The sequence below is a fragment of the Aptenodytes patagonicus genome, chromosome 1 (assembly GCF_965638725.1).
Source record: "Aptenodytes patagonicus chromosome 1, bAptPat1.pri.cur, whole genome shotgun sequence".
In the NCBI taxonomy this organism is placed as follows: domain Eukaryota; kingdom Metazoa; phylum Chordata; class Aves; order Sphenisciformes; family Spheniscidae; genus Aptenodytes; species Aptenodytes patagonicus.
Window position 1 is genome coordinate 150,665,259 of NC_134949.1, and position 18,075 is coordinate 150,683,333.

General features: G+C 40.4%; 1 protein-coding gene across 3 annotated transcripts in view; it reads right to left on the minus strand.

Annotated features, from left to right (window-relative positions):
* The window catches only part of LOC143170359 (cohesin subunit SA-2-like), a 63,676-nt gene that overhangs the window by 11,924 nt on the left and 33,677 nt on the right, over positions 1–18,075 (minus strand). For all 3 annotated transcript variants that reach the window (XM_076358595.1, XM_076358579.1, XM_076358584.1), the window contains exons 14-27: positions 16,254–16,361; positions 14,150–14,258; positions 13,195–13,312; positions 12,229–12,332; positions 11,693–11,785; positions 11,518–11,607; positions 10,295–10,498; positions 8,752–8,828; positions 7,689–7,776; positions 6,591–6,668; positions 4,592–4,684; positions 3,702–3,870; positions 1,116–1,267; positions 184–285 (exon numbers count right to left, since the gene is read on the minus strand). In XM_076358595.1, the coding sequence (XP_076214710.1) occupies positions 184–285; positions 1,116–1,267; positions 3,702–3,870; positions 4,592–4,684; positions 6,591–6,668; positions 7,689–7,776; positions 8,752–8,828; positions 10,295–10,498; positions 11,518–11,607; positions 11,693–11,785; positions 12,229–12,332; positions 13,195–13,312; positions 14,150–14,258; positions 16,254–16,361 (1,585 nt within the window). The remainder of the gene's footprint in view (positions 1–183; positions 286–1,115; positions 1,268–3,701; positions 3,871–4,591; positions 4,685–6,590; positions 6,669–7,688; positions 7,777–8,751; positions 8,829–10,294; positions 10,499–11,517; positions 11,608–11,692; positions 11,786–12,228; positions 12,333–13,194; positions 13,313–14,149; positions 14,259–16,253; positions 16,362–18,075) is intronic.

Consider the following 18,075-nt stretch of genomic DNA (forward strand, 5'->3'; position numbering starts at 1 on the left):
GAAAGGCGTTTTAATTACGACATGCAAAAACAACATACACATAAAAAGTACAGGCAAGGAAATTACTTCTTCCACTAGGTTTTTTAATGAATTTGAGTAATTATGGCAAGGTAGGTAAAAGACTCCAATATGAATACAGCTGTCATAAGAGCCCCTAGCCTCTTGCTTTAATCTTAACCTTACCTGCTGCAGACAGAGAATCAGTGTCTTAGCACTCTGAATTTTGTTATTGTGCCTCGTCCTGCTTAACGTTTCTTTAATTATGTCTCCAAAATCATTGTAGGTCTATTAACAGCAACAAAACAAATGAGAATTATCATTCCCCTTCTTTAGCACTGGGAGTACACAAAACACATGACTCTGTTCATGTCACACAAGAAGTTCATAAAACACTCCCAATATCAGAACGCCCAAGCTAAAAGATGAAAACTGAACTTTTTATATTTTTTCATATGTAAAGCAATGGTATGCTCCTTTAAGAGTAATGTGAGGATTAAAGTTACACTGAAATTGTTAAGTATTTGTTATAACAAAAGAACAAAGCCTCCTCAGGAGAGAAATAGAGAGTTTTCTGTATTTAACCAACGCTTGCCTTGGGCCCAATGAAGTAAAGAACAAGATCCATATTCAGGTATTTCCAAAGTCCTGTTAGTGACTTAAAGCAACTGTCCGCTCTGTGCTGCTCTCAGCCCTCCTGAAACCCACTTCAGAGTGGCTGAAGCTCTACCAGTCGTCTAAGCACATGGACCCATGTGAAATCTAGGCCATCTGCATAGGGACTGTGTGAGCTGTATGAAGTAAGTTGACCGCTTCAATGTGAGAATCTATAGTTAAAACACTCTCCCAGCCATAAACTGCTTCTCTGCAATAGCCTCTCTGGAGAAGCTGAGGAGCAGATGTTCAGACAGACATACCCTCTACTCAATTTTCAGTTACTTTGTCTGCAGAGCAGAGGAGAGATTTGTCCCACTCTTGCTTGATTTTATAGCCCTTTTGTGATTACACAAGGATTCTGAGCCATAAGACTATTAACGCCACATCTTCCACAAACACTGGAGTCACTTTCAAAAACTAAAATGCACTGATAGGCAAAGCAACCTTATCTAAAACATTACCTTCACATAATACTTATAGATCTCAGCAGCCGCAGTCATCTCTACCACATTATACACTATTAACTTGCAATATGCTGCAAGAAGACTCCGCTTTTTGTGCAAGTCGTCAAGTTTGCAACTTTCTTCCTTTCTCTCCTCCTCTTCTGTCAGGTCTAGGGAAACAAAAGCATTGAAGCTTTGTTCTACTACTTTATTCAAGATATCTCAATTTTAATGACCAACTTTCATCCAAATAGCACAGACTCAGCTGTTCAGTCAACACGCTAAGCAACAGATGCTAGTGCTCATCCCTGTATATATCAGAAAACACAGGTTTATTTCCATTTCAAAGCTTGCAGTTGATGACAGTGAAAACAAGTTATTTGCACAGTGTTCTACTCTGATCTTCATAGGGCTTTCACATTTCTACTAGTCAGAATCTTCTTGTACAACACTGCTCACAACTACAGAACAGAACCAAACAGAGTGCAGAATAAAAGACACAAATACACCAAAAGGAAAAGACCAGACAAATTGCAACCACTTTTTTTTTTCCTAGAATAACACAGATGCTAGAAAACCAGCACATAACTCATCAGAAACCCTACAAAAGTTGCCATACACAGCCAACAAGAGAAGAGTTCAGGTGAAACTCTCCAAGTGGTTATCAACAAAGGTAAAGAAAAAAGTCATTTCATATCATTAAGAACACATTAAGTCTCTGTAACATGAGTTAATTACTAGCTGGATAACTTGTAGAAAACAAATACTCTTAAGAGCCTTCCAACACAGCTATGAAGGTGCTTGGGGAGAGCTTCTTGCAGCAGGAGAGCTGAGATACACTCTTTCCTGCTGCAAATGTAATCTACCAACTGCCAAAAGGCTTCAGTCTTTGACCTATAATTTTGATGTGGACTGTTTCTGTTTCTAGCATGACTGTGGGCCTGGAAACAAACATAAGGCAAGTGACTGATCAGAAGTATCTGCAAATTAGAGTTAAAAATCAAACGGAGCAGCTGCCAGCTGTGCACACAGACAAGCACACCCACAGCATGACAGAATCACTCGTTCAGGAAGGAATCTGCAATGGGATGACAGGGATCCTTTGTGAGGAGGACTGAGAAACTGAAAGCAAAATGGGTTTGAAACAGATCTCAGGCCACCTAACCCAAAACATCTAACCCAAAGATTCAACTTTACCCGTTTCAGATACATCACATATGCAACCTGAAACATGACCTGCTTCAAAAACTCCCATGACTAGGATACCGCACCTCGAATACTGTGTTCAGTTTTGGGCCCCTCACTACAAGAAGGACGTTGAGGTGCTGGAGAGTGTCCAGAGAAGGGCAACGAGGCTGGTGAGGGGTCTGGAGAACAAGTCTTATGAGGAGCGGCTGAGGGAACCGGGGTTGTTTAGTCTGGAGAAGAGGAGGCTGAGGGGAGACCTCATTGCTCTCTACAACTCCCTGAAAGGAAGTTTTAGCAAGGTGGGTGTCGGTCTCTTCTCCCAAGTAACAAGCGATAGGACGAGGGGAAATGGCCTCAAGTTGCGCCAGGGGAGGTTTAGATTGGACGTGAGGAAAAATTTCTTTACTGAAAGAGTGGTTAAACATTGGAACAGGCTGCCCAGGGAAGTGGTTGAGTCCCCATTCCTGGACGTATTTGAAAGACGTGTAGATGAAGCGCTTAGGGACATGGTTTAGTGGGCATGGTGGTGTTGGGTTGACGGTTGGACTCGATGATCCTAAAGGTCTTTTCCAACCTTAATGATTCTATGATTCTATACTACAACCTACTTGAGCAATCTTTGCTATTGTATCTCTACTTTCACCATTAAGGATTCTCCTCTACTATCTCCCTTTTTGCAATTTAGGCCCATCTCTTCTTGCATATGCACTGTGACCTGGATAAGTGTGCTGCCCAAAACTGAACACAGAACTCCATCTGAACAGCTGAAGGACAAGAGTTTGACACAATAATCTAGAACAATGCTTGTTTTTTCAAAGCAAGACACTTGAACTCAGCCTCAAAACCACAATGAACTAACAATCTATTTTCAAAACACTCCCAAAAGAAACCAGCCTTCACAATAACAGCCTCAATTTGTCATCTGAATGTGTTTGAAAAAGGCAACAGAGCAACAAGTACATAGCTATTTCCCACAAAATCTGCCCCACGCTCCCCAAATCAAAATCCACTAGACCTTTACTCTGATGGCTTAGAAGTGCTCATGCATTGACACAGTCACACTGTAACATGGCAAGACCTTCCACAGAGGTGGCTAACACCATCATCTCTACCACCAACATCAGTCTACCCAATACTTTTTACATTCTCGCCCATCCCTGCATTACATCAGCCCTTTCTACCTAGGCGTAAATTGGCAGCTATTTCCTGTGGTTGATCCACACTAGATACAGATCAGTGCACAACAGGTGAGCCACTTTGCTTGTAAAGGGGCCCAGCCAAACCTCCCCCCCAAAAAAAAACAAGGGAGGGGGGAAAAAAAAAAAAAGATCAGCCCCTTTTCCTGATACGTTCAGTGCAGACAACAAATGACAGCAAAAATGGTAGACTGTTTCTCCAGTGATGAAGATGTCTAACCTTTGCTTTCCTCTTCTTCCTCTATGAAAACATGTTCCTGGATAAACAAAAGCAGTTTTTCCTGAAGTGATGTGTTAGGAAGATAATCTAGAAGTCCAACTGCTTCTTCATTATTATTTGAATCCTGATGACTCAAAATCAGCAACCAGTCACAGAGTATCATGAAGGCCTGTATCAAGCAAACAAAGCCAAAGAAGGATTTAAAGACCATGTTATTTTTCATGCCAACTCCACTTTGCGTCTCCATCAAACACCATAAGTCACAATCTAGATTCTGTCCTACTTCTTCCTTGTAAGCTGAAGATTTCTGTTTGCCCCAGCCTGTGGTAAAATGCCACAGCTAAGCCCTTCCAGAACTTTTACCTTAGGATACAGTATATACAAGTATCATACATGAACACCACCTAAAGATTTTCAGACTTCCATGGGAAGGAAAAAGAGCTCTATTAGGCTAGAATATCTCTCTTTTTACACGTGAATCACTGGACAATTTCTCCAACTTTTTTATTTTTGAAGTAATATTCATAGCAAGGCATTAATAAAGCCATGATAGCAACCAGTACACTGATCAGCCGAATCAGAAAACACAATGATTATCAACTGGCAAATTGAGTCATTCAGATGCAGGCCTTGATTCTGCAGATGGACCCATGCAGACACCTATCTATGCTTGATTAAAGCACTAACTTTTGTAGCATTTTAACTAACATAACTTTAATTTTCCTTTAAAATAAATAGTTGAAGATTGTTTTTTTTAAAGAGTTATTTCTCCGCTAAGAGACAAAAAATAGCAAAAATCAGTAGAAGAAAATACTAGTATGAAAAGAAAGGCAGGCATTTAAAAGGAGGACTGAGCATGAACGCCACTTAAGTGATAGAGAAACACAAACCTTTTCTCTTACATCTTTTCCCTCATGGTGGAGGAAGCACATGCAAATCTGACTGAAACGCCTCAGCTCTCTTCTTAGTGCAAAAAGGGTCTCCTAAAAACGTATTTAGGAAAAGTGACAGGACAAAGATGTTTAGGGACTATGATTCAATAGAGAATTACAGAACAAACAACAGTTGCATCTTTCTTTCACTGATATTACTCATTTAAGATAGCACAGCTGATGACATTATGAAAGAAGCTGACATCTCACAGTGGCAACAGCTAGCTAGCTATGAAGAACTTTAAAACCATGTCTTGTTTTCAGGCACAATATCTGGGATAGAAAGGTCAATCCATAAAAATATATACTTCCCCTCACTGGTGCAGAAATGTGACAAATACTAGTAGGACATGTGCATCTGTCACACTTGCTGAGGCTAGTGGTATTCAGCAAGTCACAAACTCTTTGTTTCTCCATCTGTAGGATGGGCACCTCTAATAGCATGTAGTCCCTTATACAGCCCTCCAAGCAGCTACAAGATTTGCAGAATTCACTTCAGCTTATTCTTATAAAGCAGTGATAATGATTTCCACTTTAGAGATGGAAGTAGAGTCAGAAAAACTGGTCCATCCCACCCAATTTTCAATGTGAATTGCCTTCTGGAGTTGCTCTTCTCTCTCCCTCTATTGACTACAGAGGGAATGCAGTTTAACTACGCTGCTACCTTTGGCACTCAGAAACTTAGACACCTCTATTTGTTAAGACGAATCCAGCAAGAGACACTATTTGATTTGCCCACAGCCACGTAGAAGACTTTCTGATCCTTCACTAGGTCCCAGCTGTTGCACCGCACTGAGCCTTGAGCAGTCAATAGAAGAGGAATGCCCTTACAGGAGGGCTGATTTCACGCTATGCAACTGTACCTTTGTAAGAAAGGGGATCCATCCCAGGGCATGCTGAGAAGCACAGGGGGAGGCAAAACATTGCCTTAACACTACTGGGGGAGGAGGTCCTAGAACTGCTGTCCAGGAAATGTTCTTTTTTGCTCTTAGAACTTCTCTATCTGCCAACACCCAGATTTGGCCCTGCAGCGTGGGCCGTAACATTGTGCTTCCAATCAGAATCTGCTCCCATATGAACGGCCAAATTAAAAAATGTGCTGCTCCATTATCAGTCAAGCTAATCGTGTCTGGACTGAAAGGCAGAACATACTAGAGCAGTGAGAGATGCGGACATCCACACAGGAATGGAACGGGACGGGAATAGATAGTGAATCAGTCACCAAACGGGTAACCTCCTAGCTAGCATTTCTCACACAAAACAAATGTCCGTGTCAGCATCCTGTCCTGTACACACAAGAGCACCAGGGGAAGGGGACAGAATGACAGAAGTAGCAGCACTCAGTGTAGTCAGAAATCACCACAAAGAGGAGCCGCACAGGTACACATTCAGACGTGAACCAAAGCATAAAAGAGTTTTCCTCTCTGGTGTCTTAAACTAGACTGTCTTCTGAAATACGTGCCAGAGCTTGGCACTATATAAAACCAATTAAGAAAGTAAGTAGTCAGCTGACGAGAAAATTACCACTTTCCTCAAACTTTCTGCCAGAAATATATAAGTAAAACAAGAAAATAAAACCAAAACAAAGCAACAGGACTTCCTGGAGTTTTCACTGAATATTCTTTGTTGCTTAAAATAAGAAAACAACAAACTGTTTGGCAGTAGAACAAGCTCCTTATCTCCATCAAGCCCCAGGATTTCGATGCACATGTTTTGCAGTAAAAATAGAGGTGAACCATTGTTCACTTGCTCTCTTGCGGACTGAAAAAGCATAAACACTTCTAAAAAAGAGGGCAAGACAGAGGGAAAAAGCCTCAACTCAATTTGGTTTCCTCAAGAAAACACACAAATTATCTTCTTAGAAAGCCTGTTTTCTTCTGGCAATCTGAGAAGAGAAAAGCAACTTAAACTTCTAGAAGCACAACTCTGGGTTTCAAAATTACGTGGAGTGGCCAACCTTAGGGGAATTTTCTGAAACTGCAGCTAGTTGCCACAGGAGAGAAAAATACGTGCACTGGAGAGCTGGCAGGATCATCTGCAAATAAAAACACATGTCCTTTATTTACATGAAAGGCTCAACAGCAAAAAGCTTAGGACTAAACAAAGCATCCAAGCCTGACATTCTGCATGCTGCTTGCACGACCATTTCTGCACTGTAAAGTATTTAGACCCTCAAAATAAACTTAATAGGTTTACATACAAGCAAACGTTGCCTCCTGAGAAACTTCATTACTAAGGTGCTGCTTCTGCAGAATTCTGATGTCTTGACGAGTTCAATGGAAAGTAACCATGTACTAAAAGGTGTTCACAGAGGCTAACTTTAGCTTAGCTTCTCAGGATTTCTCTGCAGTCTTTGGTGAAAGGCAGACTCCTCTAGAGGGTAATTCAGAGCAGAAGCCAAACCTTGGTGTGCTGATGCTCCATCTAAAGGAGTCTACCTCTACCCACTGGCTGCAGGGTCTCTCTACCCAGCTAAATTTCACCCCTTTCCCAATAACCTCAAGTTCTCTTCTGAAAACAGGGGCTGATTAACATTCATGACTGCTAGAGTACTTCACTTTGTAATCCCAGGGTATACACCTCCATCTTGGCACAGCCAATGTTTGAGTTGAGGCAACCAGACAACCAAAAGGCTGCAGTTGAGACAGCTGGTAATTACAAACCATCTTCACCAAGAGTCAATCTGCAAGCAGCAGGTCCAAAGTATTCCAATTTCTGGTTACACGCAATCTATAAGGGGCTCCTCACAGTCCCAACAACTTAAGACGTACTGAGAGCAAGACTGTGCAATCAATGGGAAGTACTGAGCATGACAAAGGATCAATCCAGATGCCAGATGATTATCATAGTTTTGGACAATCTCCAAAATAAACGAATCTATGGCATGAATTTACCAATTCCAGTAACATTATACCAAAGACAGCCTCAGTTTGAGAAATGGAAACAGTATCTTCCTGCCTCATAGGACATTGATATATAAGATTATTTAATATTTCCTAATTTTCCTGCTTTCAACAAGAAAAACCTCTTTCAATGTTAAATATTAACAACTCACCAGAACAGGCAAACTCCCATGTTCCATTTCAAACACCAGCAACCTTAAAGTCTTGTCATACAGATTCCACTTGGTGAGATCATGGGCACTGCAACGAAAAAGAAACAACGATACACTGAGAAAGAAATGAAATCTCACCTGACCAAACAGGTTAAATGTATCCTATTTTTGCCTTCATCCGATGTACAGCAATAACTTTAAACAACTAATTACTAATTATAAGGGGGGGGAAATGAAATTAAGTTTTTCATGATCTAACGTTGCAGCCTTTACTCCATAGCTTTACAGTCTGCATTCCTACCACAAAACTGCAGTGTTGCGAGGAGAGGAAAAAGAAGCTTGAGCTCTGTACCTTTTCCTATACTCTATCCACACTCTCTAAGTGCCCAAAAAGGTCTAAAGAACAATTTTCCTACCCTGCTTTAAAAGAAGCTTCTAATACTCTTGAGTGCTCGCAACTCAACGTTAGACTTCTCTTTGCAAAACCAGACCAGCCCTAGCATGCAGGAGAGGTAAAAGACACATTGAGAAGGCGGCCCAATTCCCCTGCCCTCTACTATCTTGCATGATAATTTACTTGGTGAACAATACCTGGAGAACCAAGCTTTTGAGAAGTCCATCTTTTAACAAAAGCAGATCAAATAAACTAAAACAAACAAAGCAGATTACATCTGCTGGGAAAAAAGACTGCATTCACTATACCCTCTTCAGACTGACCACCAGTGTTGACAGTAAGGCAGTGCAAAAGCATCCAGCTAGGAGGGAAGCACCACAGAGAGGATCTCTGTGTCCACTCTGACATCCCAACTCCGTAGCACGCACTTCTTAGCCACACTAGGGCTGATTCTCCAACCTCAGTAAGGAGTCCAAAAAGAATTCCATATCCAAGAGTACAGTTCTGTTAAGAAGAAACTAAACCTTGCAGCACCTCTCATAGGGGTCATTTTCATTCTCTTGTGAAAAATCCTATTAAGCCCAACAACCAAGAGCAATTCTCACTTTGCACCTGTTAGGTCAACACTTAAATATATGCGGAAGTAAATAGTGTAAACAAACATCTCACTTATGAAAAGCTGCTATTCTTCTCAGAGCAGAGTGCATCCGGGAAATTTCTCCTGCATCCGTACAAAATCCTTCTTCCTAAATTATTAAAGTTTGGGAAAGAGAAAGGAATTAGCCAGTGTGGGGCAAAGTAACTGCTATGTTCTTTTCCCAACCAACCCACAAGCTTGAATTACTCTCCTCCAGCCCTCCCCAGTCCCTTTACCTTTAACCATGCTACTCGTGTCTTCCTCTACAGTAAAAAGAAAACAACTCTTTGACTGCACATACGTTTTGTATAAGGAAATGTCTCTGTCATTAATAAACCCACGGCAGCCTCCCTAGACTATAGTATTGCTAACACAGAGTAAAAACTAGCAATTAGGCTAACACAGAAGTGCTAACCCCCAGACTCACAGGCCATTCATGGTCTCTCACACAGTTGTTAGGGATCTCTGGAAAGCTAACTGTTCACATGGTACTGACCCTCCTTGCTTCCAGCTGCCAGATCACATTCAAAGATAGCTAAAAATATATTAAATACTTTCCCATAGATGCAATTGCTGTAGTTTCCACAAGTATACTACGTGATTATGGGAGATGGTATATACAACCAGGAATTAGAAGGGAGGGGTTCCAGGAGAAAATCTCTTTATTTAGATATGGATCACACTACGAAGGAGTTGAAGAATCCCTGGTCTAGCACTTATCTTGTTTCTCATAAGTACACATTCTCCCACATTGACATAGATATCTATTTAAGACCAACAAAATAAATCCAATCTGAGGTTAGGGGTTTTTTTGGCTTGACACATTTTACAATATCCCAGTGTCCAATAAAAACCTGCCAGTGTTAACTCTCATACCACGGCATGACACCTGTTCATGACGGCACAGTTGATCAGATCAGCTGCGGGCTTCTGTTGTTCAGTTCAGCCAGCAAGCTATTCATATCACCACCAGCTGTTTCTGCTTTTTAGAACTAATGAAAAACTTTGAGGGAGACTCTGCAGTCCTCCTTCAAGGGGAAAGTCATCATTTCAAAGACCCCACAGTTATACAATCTGCATTACAGACTGCTGGGTTGTTTTTTTTTTTTCCTAGTACTATCTCCACAGCCAAAGTGGCAGCACAAAGGGCATCTTGTGTACAGTCAAATATGTAGAGGTACAGAACTGTACCTTTTTGGGAACAGTCTCATCACCTATAGATCCACAGCACTTCTTAGCTGGTCTTGCACATAGTATCTTTGGCATGGTAATGGAGCAATGATGGAGCAACTATGGAGCTTAGGTCGAGAATATTCAGAAGACATAAATTGACCCGGTGCTGGTGCAGAATATCTCGTTTATTGTTTTCCCCACTCTACTCCCGGCAAAGTACATCTGCTTCATTAAAATGTAAACAGGCGATCTTTTCAGAGGTGCAAACCCATCTCTGAAAGCCCGGCTCTCCTCAAGCAGAGAAACAGCAGGCAAAGAATATTTTCATATCCCCCTTAATTTTTGTGTCTTCTTTTTTCACAGGGAAACAGTCCGTTTATCTCCACAATGAGTCACACTCACCTTTTGCCAGAAGCCACCCAGTAGCTGGTTAAGCTGTCCCATCAACTCATCTATCAGCTGAGTTCGGGCACGATCCACCTGGTTGTAGATGGCAATTTCTTCACTGCAGAGGATATAATAAGTCCTGGAGGAAGCCTCAAGAACAGACATGTCAGAGTGTTTGGCCACAATGTCTTTTACCTCTCTCAGCAAAGCATCCAAATGCTGCAAGTGATAAAAGGGGTATTATAGGTAAATAGCACGAAAATCCACTCATGCTTTAGATACATTTCACTAGGCCCATATATCTCTATAGGTCATACAACCAACATGAAATAAATGCCAGTCTAAGGAGCAAAGGGGCAGGATTAGAGGATACAACTTTTTTTTCTGGGTTTATAGAGCTCTTCTTCGTTATTATTGTCTCTGGATCTTCCTAAAGAGTGAAGCAACTGCTTTAAGTTTACTTAGCAATACATGTTTGGCACTACATAAAAATAAAGACAAAGGTAGGGAATAAAAAATGCCTTTCCAAAGGACAGGTGTGTGTCTCCAAACAATGGAAGTTGTCTCCCTCGGCAGCAGAGGACGGAGAATGTTTCAGATCATGTCAGCAACTGGGGTCTTCACTCTTAGCGAGAGGAGGTAATGTCTGCCATTCTGCTGACGCTGTCTCTTCCAGTTAAGATTTTGTGCTGAAATTAACCTAAGAGTGTTCGCCTAACATTACCTCCCTGTAAACATCCCTGCTTAAGAATACATTACGCTATTTCAAGGATTTCATCTATCCGTTTCTAACCACCCCTCTCTCATCAGCAGATATACTATCTCCATTCTTATCTTTCAGTTACTATCATTTCCCAGCAGCTGGGAGTCAGTCTTCAAGGAGAATGAAACCTATTCTGTAGTAAACTCCTGGGAGGCACCAGCTTAGACACATGGCATAACCCACCCTCTCTCCACCCAACAATGAGAAGCCCAGGGCCAGGCTTACCACATGAAACCACAAATCATCATCTGCCAGGGCCAGTCACAGCATATCAGAACTGACAAGGACTAAGGCTTTTCTTTGGCAGACCCAAATAAAAAAGTAAAGCCTGAATAAGACCACCTTCCTCAAGCTATGAGACCATTTCTTCATATTTCAACAGCCTCCTGCTTGTTCCAAGTCACGCTAAACTCTGTACATTGTCACATAAATTTAGTACATTCCACATGAACCGACTACCCCAATTTCCAGTCACCTTCTCTAGATGTCCCGTACTGTAAACATCTAAATCATAATACTGAGGAATCTGCAGAAGATTTGCCACTTTTTGTGCATCTGTTGAATACTGCAGAGAAAAAACAGGATATGAGTACACTGTAGGAATTTTAATGAAATATTTAACATGCATTCACAGACCAGCTGTTAGTTACCTTTGCCAAGAGCTGAGGAAGCACCGTAATAAAGTGTTCAGTAATTTTGGTACAATCTTCCAATTGTATTTTCTTCTCTTTTACTGACAGAATCTGCAGACAAAGCATTTTGTTTCAATTATAAAATCTCTTAGATTTGAGTGGAATTTTACATGTAACCCAAGGTTAACTCACATGCCTTTGTCTAAACCATATCAAGCTAAGATAAAGGTATTTTTCCATGGAGACAACCAGATGCTTTTTTATTTTTTTGTCAACCTTAAATTAGATGCAAATCGCTGAACAGCTATAGCTTGTGGATAAAATGCTCACCATTTGTCAATAACATGCTTCAACTGGCTTTCCTCTAATGCTCATCTCCTTCAACATCCACTACTAATAAGATCTAGAGGTCAAAAGACACTGTGTCATTTCATAAAAATAAGCCATTTTATTTCTGAAGATATACCTAGTACTAGGAACATGCTGTCTAGCAAAGCACATAAGGCAAAGAGGATGTGATTACAGGACAGTAAATAAGACTAAGATGCACTGACTTTTTTGGCTGCACCTCTTCCCACTGGAGGATGACCTTCAGCTGCTTCTCTAACCGTTGCGAGGATAATTTCAATGAGAGCACTTTCATGGGCATCACTCAGTGCTGTAAGTAAATCAGTCTCCTTTCAGCATCACACAAAAGAAAAATGAAGATGCAGCAACAGCTAATGTAAAGTCTACTCATTTATCTGAGCAACTTTGGAAGGACACTACAGAAAGAAAGATGCAGTGTTGCTAAATAGACACCCAGCGAGCGTTTGATTTAATTTGAAGAAAATTATTTTCTACATTTACTGAACACAAAAGTAATTATTCCTCTCATGGCTAAACTTTTTAGGGCAGTTTGGCTCCCAAAAACACAGGCAGCTTTAACAAGGCCTACTCCTACTGATTACTATCTCATTTAGGACAAACCTGCTGCTTTGAGTACCAAAAAGCTTTAACCCACTGGTTCTACAAACTCTGATTTCAATCACACAACCACCTCCAGTTCTACTACAATAACTATTATTTAAGTTCACTTTAAAATATTTCTACAAAAAACTAATCCTCTAGAGTGTTAGATGTCTATGAACTCAGCACATTACTCATTTTCTTTTCAGGCGTGAACAATAGTCCGACAACACCGCACTTCAATCAACTAATAATTTTAGATTCTTAAGTTTTGGACAAACAAACAAACAAGTGAATGCTACATAAGCATTATGGCTTAATTATGCAAGTATTCTTGCAAAGTTTCTAAACTGACATTACATAAATACAGAATACTGAATAAAACAAATAAGTTGATACAAATATCACACTGGCAGTGCATTGATTTGCATCTGCTTTGTGGCCCTTGGGGACCACAATTTGGGATAAAAAGGTATTGCAACATGGAATGAGCCTAAACTAGCTGAAGGCAAAGTTCAAAAAACAGTATCAAGAGATCCATTCAGACAAAACTAAGCTCTTTGCTTACCCACCTTCTCCATCTTCTTCAGCATTTTTTAATAGAAGAGAGGTCATGCACTCCCAGTCCTTCAGGAATTTGCCTGCCCAGTCCCACAAGCTGTCTATGAGGTATGCAACATGTTTGTGTAGCTAGGGATTAAAAATACAAGCTCATAGAAGCAAATACATCATTAAAAGAAATACAGCTTCATATGTTCCTCTCCCTTTTTCCAATTACAAAGCTTTTCATTCACACACAGTATTCCAACGTATTTAGTTTGAGGCTAATGAACACTTAAATACCATGTCTTCAATCTCATACAAAGCAGGAAAAAGTAGGGAAAAAAGCAGGAAGAGCAGGAAAAAAGCTTTTCTTTTCTCTTTTTAGGATACCTTTCCTTTGCAATTTAAGTAATCTCTTTAAAACTAGCTTCTGTATTGCTTTTATATTGCTGATCATAACAACTGAAAATCCAACCTTGGGACTAGAAACGCATCAACAGTTTAAGCAATGTCTGGGAAGTTCTTTGCAGAAAGACTCAAAATTGCTGTGCCTGAGACACTTTGGCCAGACATAGATCTGCACCACTGCAAAAGCCAAATAGTAAAGTACAGCACCTAAGCCGATAAAACTCTCAGAAAACTACGCAGTTCTTAGTCAGCATAGAGCCATGGTACAGCAACCCATATATGCCTGCAGAAAGACACAGACACATACCAAAAAACCCTCACTCAGTGGCATTAGTCTTTCAGGTTGTTTTCAGAAGCTGCTTCAGCACTGTTTCTCTCCATTAGGATAGCTGTAAATTAGTTTTAATACAACGGAACAGAAATGTCTTCATTAAAAACTCATCCTAGAGAGCAACATCCCAAACACCAAGCATTTCAGAGCTCACCACCAGAAATAGCTTTCAAAAGGAAGCCAATAGTTGATTTAACATGCAACGCTGGATTTAAAAGGCTTACTGCAGGGACTATTCTCCTCACCTCACTCTCCAGGAAAAAACGTATTAATCTTTTCAACTGGTCAGTACTCGTCCCAAACTTCCTTCCTCCTTTGGGCTGAACTTCTTCATCTCCCTCATGACTAAGCAGGCTGCCAACAGAAAAGGAAGTCAGTCCAGTTCTGCCACATTCTCCTTATACTCATTTGCCAATGTAACACTAATTCTGTTAAGATCCCAAAGATTGTATTTCTTCTAAATGTCTACTTATTTACTCCAAATCACATCAGACTTTGTTATCAGATGAAAGGAAATGAGATTGGATTGTTTTCCATTATGAGAGATCTGCTATCCCTGTGGATGCAGAGACTATTTCTGACAGTACCACAGGTACCCTGCCAGCTTTCTGGACAACAGATGGAGATTCCATAGCGCTGAACATATAATGAGGTAGGCATTTGCTCATGCTTGAAAAGGGGCTTGCTTTAGGCTGAATTTAAACCTTAACAACAGAGTAGAGATATTACTACCTGACCATTATTCACATCATGGTACATTTTGGAACTGAAGCTTCTTAAAGAAAGCATATTATCTTGTATTTGTAAGAGGCAATTTACTCAACTTCACAAATACAGTGGAAAAACTGTTCTTCGTCTTCTGCCTGAAGTATGAAGCACAATATGACACTTCAATTTCCATTTCCCTTTTTATCCAAAATGAGTGTGACTGTACTGCTCACAAAAAGTGCTAATCCCAAGATAAATACAGGAAGGTCATCCCCGCGGATTAATGGAAGGCCCAAACGGCTTGGATTTAAGAGCAGGACCACACTATTCAATGTCAGTAAAAGCTTATACTTTCAGAAAGTGCTTCTGCTGGTATAATTTATGCCAGCTAAGTAAGTAACCTAAGTTAAAAATGCAGACATTGAGGAGGTTTCATGCAAACCAAGAAGAAGCGGGGGGGGAAAGCATAAGCATTTATACTAAAACTTCTACCAGTGTGACCAGGGAAAAGAGGGTGTCACTAACATCTCTATCACACTGGAATGAACATTTCTATATTGACAAAAGTGCCAGAGAGAAGAACTGGGCAAAGAAGAACAAAGATGAGGTTTACAGGGTCAAAGTGTCCACACTGCACTGGGAAGCTGGGTAGAAAAAGTAAAGTTATCAGCCAACCACTTCAATGGCAAAAAGCAGCAGTGTTGTGAGAAGAAACGCATCTAATTTATGATAGAATATTAGGACCAACACAAAAGACTAAGTAAGACTAGCAGATGTGATAGAAGACTCATCAAAACAGAAATTTATCTTCATTTGTCTTTCTGTTGGACTTGGCTCCACAAACACCAGAATGTCAGCTGTTCAGCTAGATGGGAAGAGACAGCTAGGAGGAGATTCTGCACGTGTGAGAAACACAAATCATTATTATTTCTGAATTTTTCCCCACGAAAGTCCTGCCAAAATATTTTTATTTTCATTCCTCTTTGTAAGGCAAAAATATTTCTCTCAGCCATAGAGACAGAATATTTATTTCTTCTCTTTTCAGCAAGCCAACTCCATTCACTTCATGCAACCATTGTTATAAGAAGCCCATTTATAAGAGTTACTTCTGGGGAAGATAAACCCTGTACTTCATTAACCTGACAGAAATTTGGGAGGGCTTTTTAATCTGCTGCATCTCTCATTATTCAAAGCCTTTACAATGTATAAGGCAACTTCCAAAGGGAGAAGAGGAGGCCATTTTTGTGATTAATCACCAAAGCTATGGAAATCTAGCAGATGCCAGGTGATGAATTAGCTTGTAAGAAGCAAAGCAACAGGAAAAGAAAGTAGAAAGAAAGGAGGTATGCGCTCAACATAGCATGGCATAGCATGGATCAGTCAGTTGTTTCATATTCTCTATGTTAGTCTTGCAACTTTTCTCATGCCTGTTGTGCCAGGGCTGTGCAGGGGAACAAATGATTACCCCCAGACAGCATTTCTCTTCTGATTCAGCAGAAGAAAGCACACCTACTATCCTCGTGGTACACACTTCCAGCAGAAAAATGAATGCTTAATGTCCCTCTTAAATAAATCCACCTTCATTCCAAAACAAATGAGAATATGCAAGAAGCAGGCATGCAGGCAGGCAGGCAGAGATACCTTTTATAAAGGAATTCCCCAGCTGCTACTGCAAGCGGACGGTGTGTGGTATAAACAAACTGGTATAACGTTTCACACTCTTCAGCTGATAATACATCCTCACAGTTCCTAGGCAAAAATAACAACAGAAGTTATAGTTCAGGTTTATCTGCGAACAATATTATGAATGCTATGTCCAGCTTTTGCTAGACCTGATTCTCCATAGCCATGCACTTGTTTACACAGCTAAATTTTTGTAGGACATATCTAAAAATGCTATCAAACAAAATGGGCAGCATTCTTTTACTCACTTTCTAGAGAAACAGAGGTCTGTGCAAGTCATGACGAATCAGGCCCACTGCATGGACATAGAATCATAGAATCATTGAGGTTGGAAAAGACCTCTAAGATCATCGAGTCCAACTGTCGACCCAACACCACCACCCACTAAGCCATGTCCCTAAGTGCCTCATCTACTCGTCTTTTAAATACCTCCAGGGATGGGGACTCCACCACTTCCCTGGGCAGCCTGTTCCAATGTTTAACCACTCTTTGGTGGTTAAACATGAACACATGAACATGAACATGAACATGGACATGAACATTAAAGTATAATTAAGGTTGATTAGTGGTCATGGTAAAAAGAGTAATAGTAATAAAATAGGAAAATCATGCCTTTACTTTATGCTTAGATATTCTCCATAGAAGACAATAAACAAGAAGCCGCCTTCACTTTGCAGTACAAATTATTTTTAAATTGTTTATTACAGTATTTTAAAACCTATATTCTATTACACTAGGCTTATACAGTCACATGTAAAAAGAAATCAAAACACATTGATAGCATGCTTTTGACTGTGACCTATCTGCGCAAACACACTCAAAGTCACAATTTTTTTCATTCAGCTACACATCTTGAGAATACCACATGTCAACTAGTAAACCTAGAACACTCTACAAGAGGTAGAAATGGTATTAATATCAGCCTTTTACAAAAAGGGAACGGAAGCATCAAGGTTGAATAACCCACCGAAGAGATACCAGAGGAGTGAAGCCCAAAGCAAAGATTACAGTTTCAAGATGCCTGCTTCTTACTGCCATAGCAATCTCACTGGACTAAGCTACTTCAGCGAATGAGAGCAACATATGAGATCCTTACACTTATTACAGCCAGGTGAGGGGAAAGGGTTTTTATTTATTATTGCACTCAATCCTCAGGTAGTAACAGTTCAAAACCATCTACAGCTGTGGTCCAATACCTTCTCTAAAACTGAGGATTCATGCTCTTCATTTGCTGGGAGTGATGTCTTACAAAAATTAGCAGCCCTTCCTGCGTTTGCCCATTTGCCTCCAAACCCATCGCATCCTTTAGCATCCTCACAAGTCACAAAGCCCCAAAACATCCTCCAACCTGACTGGAAAAAAAGTGAGCTCACGTTAGGTGACATTAGAACACTGGAGTGTCCATTGCAAATATTTTTTTAGTACTATCTGGGATTTAAAAATCAGTAGGGGGGGAAAGACAGCACTCATTTCTCAAAGCTAATAGCCTCTCATTCATAGAAGTTGATACCCCACGAATTTCAGCTTTACAATGTATTTACTCATGTATCACTTGAATTTTTCACATTTTTTTCCAAGGTTGCTTACAATGGTCACCAGAACAGTAAAAAGGTCTTTAAATGTAAGTGCTGATGGTATGTCTCCAAAAGTTATAGGTCAATCTCGCAAGATAATGCTTGCCCTCAACCAAGAAGAAAAGCTGCCTTACATACTTCAGGCAGGTTTTGATGGCCTCTTTTAACATGCAATTCCCTTGAGTATATATTTGCAGTAATAGGAC